The 12,807-nt window shown below is 37.6% G+C and overlaps 1 protein-coding gene across 1 annotated transcript; it reads right to left on the reverse strand.

Annotated features, from left to right (window-relative positions):
• Positions 1–5,087: 5,087 nt before the first annotated feature.
• Positions 5,088–10,598, reverse strand: slitrk3b (SLIT and NTRK-like family, member 3b). Its single transcript, XM_027013228.3, has 2 exons — positions 10,132–10,598; positions 5,088–9,091 (listed from the first exon to the last, which is right to left on the reverse strand). Exon 2 carries the CDS (start codon positions 9,065–9,067, stop codon positions 6,431–6,433), a length of 2,637 nt encoding a protein of 878 aa, XP_026869029.1. The 5' UTR covers positions 9,068–9,091; positions 10,132–10,598; the 3' UTR covers positions 5,088–6,430.
• Between the last annotated feature and the right edge of the window lie 2,209 nt (positions 10,599–12,807).

A 12,807-nucleotide genomic window follows, 5' to 3' on the forward strand; every position in this document is an offset into this window, starting at 1 on the left:
AAACCTAATTGCCCTTTCATGTAAAAACCATACCTGATAGAAAGTTTTCCAAAAAGCAGATCTGAATTCAGCATAAAACATTTTCCAAGTTGTTTTGTTGCCCTGTGTCAATAATCAGTGTCACTTGTCATTTTCTTGACTGATGCTGTAGTGGAGAACACAGCCTTCTCTTCCTCTTGACCACATTCTCACCCCTAAGTTAACCCATAATACCCATCCTGGAGGACCTCAGGTATCAAGACCAAACCCTTTCTGGATCCACCAGGTTTGCAATTCAGCCCTTTTATCAGGTCTTCAAAGCCTCTTGGTAAGAGTTGTTTATGGCTTCTGCAAGGACACATGACCCAACTTTATTACCTTACCCCCATCATTGTAGTATCTACATATGAATGAATACCTCCTCAGTTCAGGTATAATAGGCTGAGGAAGAGCCATGAACGTTGCTGGCAACATTGGAAAACTGTTATGTTTATGGAATAATTATATTTCCTCCCTTTAAGTAGCATATCTTTTAAGGAAGAATGTAACTGTTTTCTTTATATATTGTTTTCTTTCAATTAGATTGCTCAGGTGAAACTGGTGTTCCTATTTGCCTAAAACTTACCTCACCTAACCCAAACCATCAATTCTATATCGCAATATGCTTTTGTGTTCCAGTTGTTTTATTCCTTTTTAACTTCTATACAGAATTATATCTCTCACCCCTTTCAGTTCAGATAGTAACCACAGGTCTAGCTTTCCCATCAGGATTCCATTGGTATCCATTTTTTCCCCGTTTTCCTCAGTTTTAATGTAATTAGCATAGTAACCTCTTGGCTAGTTAGCGTTAGTTTAATCTGTGAATGAAGGTCCAAAAAAAAAATGCTGTACTCAAATAAAAGTACTGTTACTTCAAAATAATAATAACTCAAGTAGAAGTAAAAGTAGCCATTTAAATTATTATTTAAATAAAAGTACCAAAGTATCTTTTAAAAAGACTAGTCAAGCACTGAGTTACTTCATTGGAACTCATTTAATAACACTAGGCAACAATATACACACACACACACACACACACACACACACACACACACACACACACACACACACACACACACACACACACAGAATGCAAAATATGTTTCTCTCAGGCATGCTAAGTGGCTTTTTAAATTTTAAGTGGAAGTAATCTTCAGTGTTATGTCAGTGTGTGTGTGTGTGTGTGTGTGTGTGTGTGTGTGTGTGTGTGTGTGTGTGTGTGTTTCCTTTTACTAGGTGTATGTCAGAATCCAGATCTTGTGCCAGGTTTCCTCACCCTTTCTGACATAGACTCCGCTCTGTTTCTCTCCAGGTCTACCAGCCTGCTGGTCACTCCTGTATAAAGGCCCCTCCTAGAGGCAGAAGAGGAGGGAAACAGCTGGGCAGTTGTTGTTGGTGGCTATTGTAGCGATTGGTTTCGTAATTGTATAAATTGTGCATATGACCTTTTTCCCTTTGTTGGACCTGAATCTTTAGCTTCATCCCTCCTGCTTAGGTACCTGTTGTATATATTGTATATAGTGTAAATATTGTTTTGTGTTTGGTACTTTGGTAGGGACTGGCTACCACTTGGTTGGGTGTGGGTTTTTGCCTCTGTTTATGTGTCATGTAGTTAGGGTTGTCTTTTGTATGTTACTTTTTTTGTTAGAATTATTTAGTGTGTATTTTCTTTCATTAGTGTGGATCTTGTTTATTGTTTTGGCTTGAATCACTTCTGAAGACATTGGACCTGCATGCTTGTTTGTAAATAATAACCTCTGTATTATACATCAATACACCAAAAAGAGACTACCATTTCTGCTTCCGTGTCTTTTTATTACTCTTTAACGGTTACATCTTCCAATCCATTAACCGTTTATCATTCTTTTTCCTTGTTACAGCCTCACAGCCTAGTTGGAGACATAACAGTGTCCAGTAATAGTCTGCCAACGTAGAGGGGCTCCACTTTTGTTACCAAAGCCTGCTACACATTACGATATGTGAGTATAATTGGTTGTAAACTATTTGTCCTATCTATGTAGATAGCTAAAAGCAATTTGTCAGAACAAATCTGCTAAATGCCAAACATGTAGATGTAAATATATTGGAACAAAATATGTTAGAGAAATTCTGATTCAGCGTGAAAAAATAATTTATAAACAGTTCATGAGGTTTTTCATATCGGCTAAATATTGTGCATATATCATGTCACACACATCACATTGGATTTGCTGATCACTTTGTTGCCCAAGTTGCCCAAGGTCACTTACTACTGTAGACGTTTGACTTTTCCTTATATTTACATTGCAATTAGGCCACCAATTAGTCAGATCGGCTGGTTAGCTAGATATCCTATATTGCTTAGCTAGGTTGACAACTGTACCTGTATATGGTCAAAAGAAATATAGTAACAAATCAGTAACAAACCTTAAATGTATAACCTTGAAACCATTATAGTCTTGAAAATATGCCTCAATATTGGGCATGCATTGCTACACACCATGAGTTCAGTTCAGCTGCTGCATTTTTTTTTCCGCTGCTTGTAGCTTATAGGTACATAGCTAGGGTTAGTTAGCCAGACAATTTTTTCCTCAGAATGTAATTGATATCGGACTACACTTTTCTTTCATATTAATAATGCACACAAGGAGAGCAGCAATTTCACAAGATATGTGAGCCTTAAAGAAAAGGATATATTGCAAACTACTTTTCATAAATATTAAAAATTAACTAACCCTCCTGCACTTGACAGATTGTGGTGAAACGTACAAAATGTAAAAATTATTTTAAAATGTAACAAAAGGGTACATCGATGAATATAACTGAGTAAAAGTACATTTCTGATCAAGCAAATGTACTTGAGTAAGATTATAAAGTACCATCTTTAAAAACAACTCTTAAAAGTACAACTTGTTCAAAAAGTTGCTTAAGTAAATGTAACGGAGTAAATGTAATGCATAACTACCCACCTCTGGTTTGGGGGTTCTGTAGACCTTAGTCAAGTCAGCTAATGTTATGTACCCTGCCTTATAACGTTCAAATTTCTTTTATAGTAATTAATCAATAAACTTTACATTTATTCATTAAGTTGGTCATCATGGCAAGTATATTTTAGCCAGTGATATTTGGTCAATGCACAGGATATGAACTATAATTACAGAATGTGACTGATACTAATTAACACTAAGTAACCTTCAGCAATTAGTCTATAAACTTTTAGCAATTAGTCAATAATAATTTCCCTATGTTTAGGGTGGTGCTTCCTGTTAACAATTAATACATTCATGCATTTTTGCTACACGGCTAGAAATCACATGTCAGCAATGTGATCAGGAATCAAATGGGCTGATATCAAACAGGCAACTGTCACAACATCTTAATTATTCACTGCTTTAAAATATTATTTTGGATGAAACATATATGATGTATAAATTCCTACACATAAGCTATTCCACAGTCCTAAATACACTGGAGAAACATAAAGTCAGTCAGATCTTTCAGCTTGGCATTGCATCCATCTCTCTCTCTGTCTCTATCTTTCTCTGTATTTGTCTCTTTATGTATCCAACAGGTGTTTTTGTGTGTTTATGCACAGATGCATACATTCTTGCAGACATACATATACAGACCCATTTTAGGGCTAATATATCTAAAAATGTAAAAGTGGCCAATGGGCACAGGAAAGGTACAGCAATGGAGATGAAATAAACACTTTAACTAAATATAACTTAGATGTTTTGAGGTGTTAAATTCATGTCTTTAAAAGCATACTCTGCAGCACTGTTTGGGGTTAAGATATATACAATGTTGCATTTATAACTGTATTTTGCCATGGATCAGAGGTACAGAGTGCAGACATTGGTCCAATAAGTATGTGCACTGAATGCTTTGCTCCTTTATTAAGATGGCAGCACAGTTCTATGAACATATAAAAACATTCCTTGTCATCTCATTAGGATGGCATTATTAAACACCATGAGAAAGGCCATGACTGGCTTTATCTAAAAAAAGGCTATCACCCTACCAGCTCTCATTCAGTGCAAGTCATCGTGCTGCAGCTCCACTGGACTGGCTAGACTGTGTCACTGGTCAGCACATGCAGATAATGACAGCTGAATGTTATTAAGAGGATTATCTGTAAATTATGACAGAGAGGAGGTAGCTTGATTTAGGCAGATTTTAGTTGTGTGAATGGCAGTCACAAAAGTTCACCTGAGCACTTGATGTGTTGGTCAACAATTAAAAACTGAAACAGGAGCAGGCTGGGATGACCTACTATAATGGAAACTCTAATTACCTTAAATCATGTGGAACTGCTCTGTTTAAAATGAATGTAGTTTTAATACTACTAAAGCAATTTTACAAATAGTTTTGAAATAAAACAAATAGTTTGGTTTTTTTTGGAAAGTTTATGGCCTCGTTTTAAAGAAGGGAAAGGAAAGAGGTGCTGAATATATCTAGAATAGTTCCAAACACAACATTCCCATATTGTATAATTGAGCAAATTCCGTTTATGAATAAGTGCAAGGCATTTCCTCATACCAAAAAAAAAGATTTTTCCCATCTTCTGTAACTCTAGTTATGTTTACAATTCAATGTTTACATCGAATTGAAATCATTCCGATTATAGATAAAAATCTATTAAAATCTCTGTTTACATGCACACTACAATTAATCAGATCCAAAATTATGTGTAAAATGTAGTGAACATATTACCATAACAAATACAAGTCTATTCAGAATAAGATGAGTTAGCAGTATGTTACCTGAGTTTTCAGTTGGTGTACTTTTGTTTTTAATTACTTTAAAATTTAAGCAGACTCAGGAAAATGTACTTCATATATACTTATTAAAGACGGAGTGAAAGGTTGATGTTCTGCAACATTCTGCAATGTATTATATTTTAATTAGCTCTATAGTAGACTACCTGTAAACCCATTGTCATTCGTTTACTCATGTAATGTCTGAACATCTCATTATTATCTTGCTATCTATTTTAAAGTTTGAAGCATAAAGTTTGTCTCCTCTGCAGACCAATTCCTGGCTCTCACCATGTTGCTCACTGTAAACTTCTGTTATGTCACAAATGCATATAAAGTTTCAAGGTTTCTGATCAAGTATGTAATCAGATACACGCATTGGTATGGCTATTATTCTTCTATTTAATGCATTATTTACATGATTATCCACCTCATTCAACAGGGAAGAAATTTCAATCGGAATGGCCTCAATCGGAGTAGTCTATTCCGACTGAGGTGTATACATGTTCATATTCTATTACGACTGTGCTATTAGTCAGATTATTATTGGATTACCAAGATGCATGTAAACGTAGACACTGTGGCTGACTAGAGAATAGAGAATACTTATCTGATGCCCTTCCATGTGCACTACACGGACTCGAGACAGCTGGGCAAGCCATACATATCCTGCTGCTTGTTCTCCAGGTATATAAAAGCTTTAGTGGCATTTTTAATGATATCTGATGGTTTTCAGAGTTGTGTAAATTAGGAGTAACCAAAAACCATGTGAAACCTGAATCTCTTTGGAAATGTGTCTATTCTGAGCAGAGGTATATAGCACGCTTTGTGTGAATGTGTGTGAGTATCTACTGTGTGAAAGACCTACTTCAATGTGTTCATATTGTCCATGTCACCAGTCATGGTACTGCCATGTGCCATGACTTCTTTTAGTTCCCTTTATTGACATTTTTAAGAAAAGCTAAATCCAGAGCATAACCATTATTATACACTGATTGAACATGATTTACAGTAATAATTGCAACACTGAAATTTAAGAATAAATATATGCACACTTTCCTTATAGATTCTGAAAGATCCGTTATAAAATGGTACCCTCTTGTTTGGAATCAAAAAATCCAAAAGTTTTGTTGGTTTGCATATCTTGTCCTTATGATGATCCTTAATACTGTTAAATGAGCTTCTCTTTGTGAAATTCAACAACACACTTAATAGTTATACAATAACTGCAGTTATTCATCTCTATTGCTGAAAGATCATTTTTAGTTTGGAAAAAATATTTTAGACATTTTTATGAAACAAGTTAAATGCCAAGCCCACACACACTGCATTAAAATTGAATAAACCATTTCCTCAGCAGTCAAAGACATTTCTTATCATAATCCACACCATAAACCCAAAATTTGCTTGTTTTTTTCCTTTAGCAGACAAACATTTGTAGAATATGATGATGGCACTTTTCTCTTCTATTCTAAATATGTTTAGATAAATAAAACTGAGCATAAAAAATAATTTACAACATTGCTGGATGCTCATTTGAAGGCACTTAATACAAAATCTTAGCACACAATGTCTTCCAGAGCAACTAGAGGGAAAACAGCATTGCTCAAGTTCATTTTAAGTCTTACTATTTTTTGTTCATTTTATTAATTTATTCCATTGTCTGTTGTATTTTAGAACTGATATGACTTCTCCAGCACATCAGTGTAATCCATCTTGGTTTTCAGTCTAACTCTCAGCTCAGGGTAATCACTGTGGATTTGATTAGAACAGCCTGTCCTTGTCCCATCATTGATTGTGAGAGTTTGTTTTTGTCTAGTGTCAGTCTGGGAGTAATCCAGGGGAGGGTGTGCATGTGTATCAGGCATGTCACTGAACTGAGAGGTTGTTCCAAAAAGGCTCTCTACATACCCCACCTTTGGCGTGGGACCCTGGCTGTCAATCACTGTTGGACAGAGTATTCCATTTTCATGCAAACTAGCAAAATCAGTGCATGTGGGCCCCACAGGTACTATGGTGTTGATGGGTGAGCTGCTTATAGCCATGGTCCACTCCTTCTCTTTGTCCAGTAGTGTTCTGTAATTTGAGCCACTCTTGCTTGGCTCTGAAAGTGGTTGCTTTAGCTCAACTCCATCTAGCCTGTTCTTGTAAATGGAGTTATTGCACATGTGTGAGGAACGCATGGCAACGCAGTCATACACATGGTTGGAGGGTGGAGTCTCAGGCAGAGTGGACGGAGACTCTGTGAATATCCCACACTCCATCTGTATGCCTGTCAAGCCCATCTCCCCCTGTCTCCTGAAGGGGAGCTTCTCACGCTTCTTCAGAGCATACACACACAATGCTGCAGCAGCAAAGAACGCAGACACAAATAGAACCAGAAGGCTGAGGATGAGCACAGACAGAGGGATGGCCCCTTTTGGTGGGTGCAGCCCTGTCGCAGGAAATGAGGTAGTGAGTTTCTTCCACTCCTCTGGAGATAGGGAAGTTTGCAAAAGCTCAGGACAAATGCTCTCAGTTGTGAGAGTGCGTAAATCCTTCCCAGACATAGCCTCTGGGGTCTTACACAGCACCTCCCCTACAATGACCACTGAGCTGAGGGTGTCTAACCACTCTTTAAGAGGGATGATGTCACAGGAGCAATCCCAGGGATTTTGGTTCAGGTCTATCTGGACAACAGCATGCAGGTGCTCCAGAACCCCACTCACTGGCAGATGATGGAAATAGTTATTGCGCAAGTTGAGACGTGTGAGTGAAGTGCCTGCGAATGCTCCTATAGGGAGAGTATGCAACAGGTTGTTATTCAGAAAGAGCAGCTGAAGTGTGGGCATCATGCTAAAGGCAGCTGGCTGAATTTCTCTGATTTCATTGTATTCAAAATATAAGTAGCGTACACTCAGAAGGCCATAAAACATATCAAGAGTTAGCTTTTCAATGTTATTCCCATTTAAATACAGGCTTCTCAAATTGGGCAGATTGACAAAAGCACCCTCTTGAACATAAAATATTTGGTTGTTTCCTAAGTGTAACAAATCCAAACTAGAAAAATTCCAGAAATCAGACTTGTGAATTTTCTGGATCAGATTCCCACTCAGATAAAGCTTTTTAGCATTCAGCGGTCTTGGCATTAGCTCAGAAATATTGCGAAATCCATTTTCTTTGCAGTTGACAGTCAAACCAAGGTCATTAATATGTAAGTTACAGCTACATCCAATGGGGCAAATGATTGGTATGGGTGGCCTGGTCTGATATGCAGCAATTGGTGGCTGATTCGGGAATACACTGCGTAGAGTAGGTAGAGTCTTAGATGGCCTTGGTCTTTTTGTTGGCTTTGAAGGCCTCTCCCTTTGTTCCACAGAGGAAAAAGTGTTCTGGCTAGGGGAGACTACAGATGAGGATTTGGTTGGCCTCACCCTGCTTGTGTAGAATGTTATCTGAGGTATCGCGGAGTTTGCCTCCTCTGTTTGACTTAGCATAGGGCAAAGTTCCGTATGCTTAATTTCTCTAAGGTCCTTTCCATGGAGGTGGAAGGGGTACTCACAGGTGATCTCCCCAACCACTGCAGTGTAGGGTATCCTCTCCAGCCAGGTTTGCAACTGTATGATGTCACAGACACAGTTCCAAGGATTCTCCTCCAGCTGAATCTCCATCAGACTACGTCCAATGTATTCCAAAGTACCCTTGTAGGCCAGTGTCTTCAACCGGTTACCTCTCAAGTCAAGGTGTGTCAGAGACACTGATCTGAATAGGAACGTTGGCAGTACAGGTATCAAATTGTCATTGAGGATCAGAACTCTGAGTTTGTGAAGGTTCCGGAATGCTCCACTATCTATTTTCTTTATGACGTTGTAATCAGCTTGGAGGTATTCCAGGCTCTCCAGCCCAAGGAACGTGTCATTTCGAAACACTTCCAACTTATTTTCATGCAGATAAAGTCTCTTTAGAGAGCTCAAGCCATTGAATGCTCCAACATGGATGTCCTGCAGGGCATTATTCCCAAGATTAATGGCAACAGCATTGTTCAAATGCAGGAAGCTGTTGAAATAAAGCTTCCTCAAGGAGTTTTTCTGTAGGTAGAGTTTAAAGGGCCTCAGCCAGGATTGGGCCACTTGGCTAACATTTGTAAATCCTTTGCTATCGCAGTGAACATGAAACAGACCCTCTTTCACCTCACAGTAGCAAGGGTCAAAACAAGGCTCATCTATTTCTTCAGAGTCATCCAGCAGTGGAACTGGAGTTGTCCATCCAAGTGCAATAGTACTTAGTAGAGTTATCCAGAACATCCTTTCTCCAAAATCAGTCAAGCACATAACATCGAGAGCTCTTTTACTGCACTGAAATTAAAAAAAAAACACAAAGCTTTAGAGCTCTAGTAATTCATCATAATGACCTTGATACTGATGTTATATCTAGAGCAGCACAAAGAGACAAGATGACTTTCTTTACTGCTACTCATGAAATTTTTAAAAAGGATAGAAATATTGATTGACTGTTGAATGGTGGGTGCAATATCCAGTTGGCCACAATATACCTGGAAACATATTCCTGTCCATTTCTCTATGTTGCTACACTACATTACATTCCCTCTGGGGTTTCACCAGAGTTTTGTAGGCAGCTATAAATGACACCAGATCATTAAGAATCTGCTTGACCTCTATGGGAAATATTTCTTGATCTTCTCACAAAGGTACTTATTAGCTCATGTGAGCAGCAGGACACAGAGATGTGATGTGAATAAGATCTAGGCTGCATTAATGTTGCTGGTCTATATTATTAAAGCCACTCATTACTAAAATAATATTTCAAAATGATCTATGAAAAAAAAAAGTTATACCAATGAATCTATAGATCTGATATACTTCTATCTATCTATCTATCTATCTATCTATCTATCTATCTATCTATCTATCTATCTATCTATCTATCTATCTATCTATCTATCTATCTATCTATCTATCTATCTATCTATCTATCTATCTATCTATCTATCTATCTATCTATCGCATAAACCCTTAACTCATCCTTTACGAACATACAACCTACAACATCATGTTTATTCAGCAGAGGCTAATATTGTCATCCGTGCAGCTCTGTACGCAATCCACACATATTGAAAACGTTCAAGTACCGCAGCAAAAAATTAACTTACACACCTTCAATATAGATCACATTTTCATATGCACACAAACGCAGCCAGCGCCCTTTTTTCAGCTAAACCATATGGACTACAATACAAACACAGCCTCACGTTAACATGCGGTAAAATGTTTTGCGCTGTAATTCAATATTAGTATTCGCCTTTCTTTGGTTTTCTAGCACCCGTGCTCGGAGCCATATCATCGGCAATAACTGAGCAGAACTGTGCACTACTCACTCTGATCGGTGCGACGGAATTAAAAGCACAGCTGGCGGAACACTTTAAGTGACGGTGATTTTCGCCATGTCGCCCTCATTAAACCTCACTCTTCTTCTCTTTCTCTCGTGGTGAGGCAAATAGGAGAAGCTAGGACGTGACAGGAATTAAATGTCTTTGAAAGGTTTGCTTTAAAATGCTGGTCCGCTCCCCAGACGGGCACTCAGCAGCGATGCCAATGGAGGCTTGCAGTCCAACGAAGAACAAGGAGAAATCGCAGTTTTGATTCTGTATATCTAAGTCCGTTTGATTGAGGCGTTCGAAAAACGTGTGGAAGTATGGACAAGTGTTCAAGTTGGCGAGAATGGAAACTGTCCAACGTTGCTGCTTCGGATTTGTTATGGGTATCCGCTTAATGTACCGGACTTGTGCGCACCCTTGATCTAAAGCGTTCCAAATATGCACGATATGATAAGCATAGGCCAATATCAATGCGGCAGCAGCTCTGGCGACAAATGTTATAGGATCAGGCACCTAAATGATTTGATTTTAACAACTTCTTTCTCTACATATCTCATGATGGATGTCTTTATGTAGTTAGACGCAGAAAGCAGATGAGGTTTTACTCGTTTAAATATCTCGTTGGCTGTTACATCAAGTGGTTTGTGGCTCAAATGGTTCTTTTAAAAAAGAATAATTTAAGCGTACTCAATACGATTAGATTACTTTGATACTTTATTTATAGTTTTATAGACGCCATAATTAAATGAGCCCTTTTTGGTTACCATGGAAACTTGGTGCCATCCTCTATTCTTCAAGGATGTACGTTTTAACTAGAAAAGAAAGGAAATATTTTTATTTAGCCTTGGGCCATGTTGATCATTTATGGATCCCATAATTATACATTGGCTTTAATAATTTCTCATATTTTATTCCAATATTCTTTTCATTGTCCCCAACCAATTTAACAGAATAGTTGTGTATTTATCACACAAAGCATTATAGCCTTTATAGCCTACACACACACACACACACACACACACACACACACACACACACACACACACACACATATTTATATAAAAGATAGATAGATAGATAGATAGATAGATAGATAGATAGATAGATAGATAGATAGATAGATAGATAGATAGATAGATAGATAGATAGATAGATAGATTGCTGATATCTTCTTCCAAGATATAGTAGTATTGTATAGTATAGTATTGTAGTAAAGTACACAGAGCTTTCAGAACATTTCGGAAACAGAACATTTCAGACAGAGGACCTTCATCAGCAGTGCAAGCAAACTGCTTCTGAATTAGTAGTAGGAGGAGTCAGTTTATATATGAAAAAGTAGAAGTTTAAATCATAACATTAATTCCATGGGGTTCTAAGGTTCCATGAGTGTAGATTAATTCTTTTGCTTTGAGTTTCCTAATTTCATTGCTGCCATAGCAACAACTGGCAGTGCAAACAGATATGCCATTAATGCAGTGTTCATTAGTATTAAAATGCCTTGCCACTGGAAACAACAAATCTTTAATTCTGATGATCCAAAGGTGTTCAATAAACCGATCACCAAGCTAGCAAGCCTTCTCTTGGTTTCTCCAATGTAAAACTGATTACATCTCTTACAAGTTATACAGTAGACAACTCCTGCAGTGATGTATGAGGAGGAATGGGTGATGAGAGAATATTTGAATATTTTCATGTATCTCAAAATCTCTCTATCTGTGTGTGATAGATAGATAGATAGATAGATAGATAGATAGATAGATAGATAGATAGATAGATAGATAGATAGATAGATAGATAGATAGATAGATAGATAGATAGATAGATAGATAGATAGATAGATAGATAGATAGATTATAGTGAAGTACACAAGGTTTCAGAGAAACAGGATGTTTCAGACAGAGGTCCCTCATCAGCTGTGCTAACAACTTGTGTATTAACTTATGTTAACTCTAAATTGCTTGACATTTGGATGCACTAACCAATAAACAATATACTATTAAGAAAACAAGAATTCCCTTAGTGCTCATCATCCTATAATATTAGTTATTGTTAACAATTTTTTTTTTAAACCTTATAGTATAATTTGTATACACACGGAACACTGTTTTGAGTACATGTATGGTGGTTTGGTATGGGGTCTGCCGCTACAGGAGTGTGTCATTGCGTTCTGCTGTGTCTGCCATGGGAATTGTGTATTTTGCTCTTTTTCTTTCTTTAAGCCCTGCAGCTCCTGGACACTTTGCTCCAGTCCGTGTTTTGTTCCTTCATCCAGAGTTCACTCCATGAGCCAGTCCATGTGTGCTGCCTTGTGCGTTCTGCATTGTGTGTATGGTCTACGTCACACCCCTGGGACATAAAACTCCTGCTTATGTACAGTCTAATGGCCTGGTGCTTGCCGGCATAGTTTGCAAGTATATACAGTTCGTTCATTGTGTGTCTAAGTCTGTGATGTAGGGGTTCTTCCTTTACCTAAGAGTTTCGATGCCTTACATTTATTGTCCTTATATATGCTCAAATTTTCAGTCTCATATATGTTCAAATTGATCACAATATTTAACTTTTAACTAAAGAACGTAGCATTAATGATTTGATTTCTGAAGGATTTTATAAATGTGATTTCTTTGATATTTGCCACACCCAGAATTTGAATATAAAGACAGACAACTTGGTGGAAAA

Source organism: Electrophorus electricus, chromosome 13, assembly GCF_041902795.1.
Source record: "Electrophorus electricus isolate QZ-2024a chromosome 13, ASM4190279v1, whole genome shotgun sequence".
Lineage (NCBI taxonomy): Eukaryota > Metazoa > Chordata > Actinopteri > Gymnotiformes > Gymnotidae > Electrophorus > Electrophorus electricus.

Coding starts and splice junctions, on each gene's coding strand:
- slitrk3b (XM_027013228.3), bottom strand. CDS start 9,067: ATGTGCTTGACTGATTTTGGAGAAAGGATGTTCTGGATAACTCTACTA.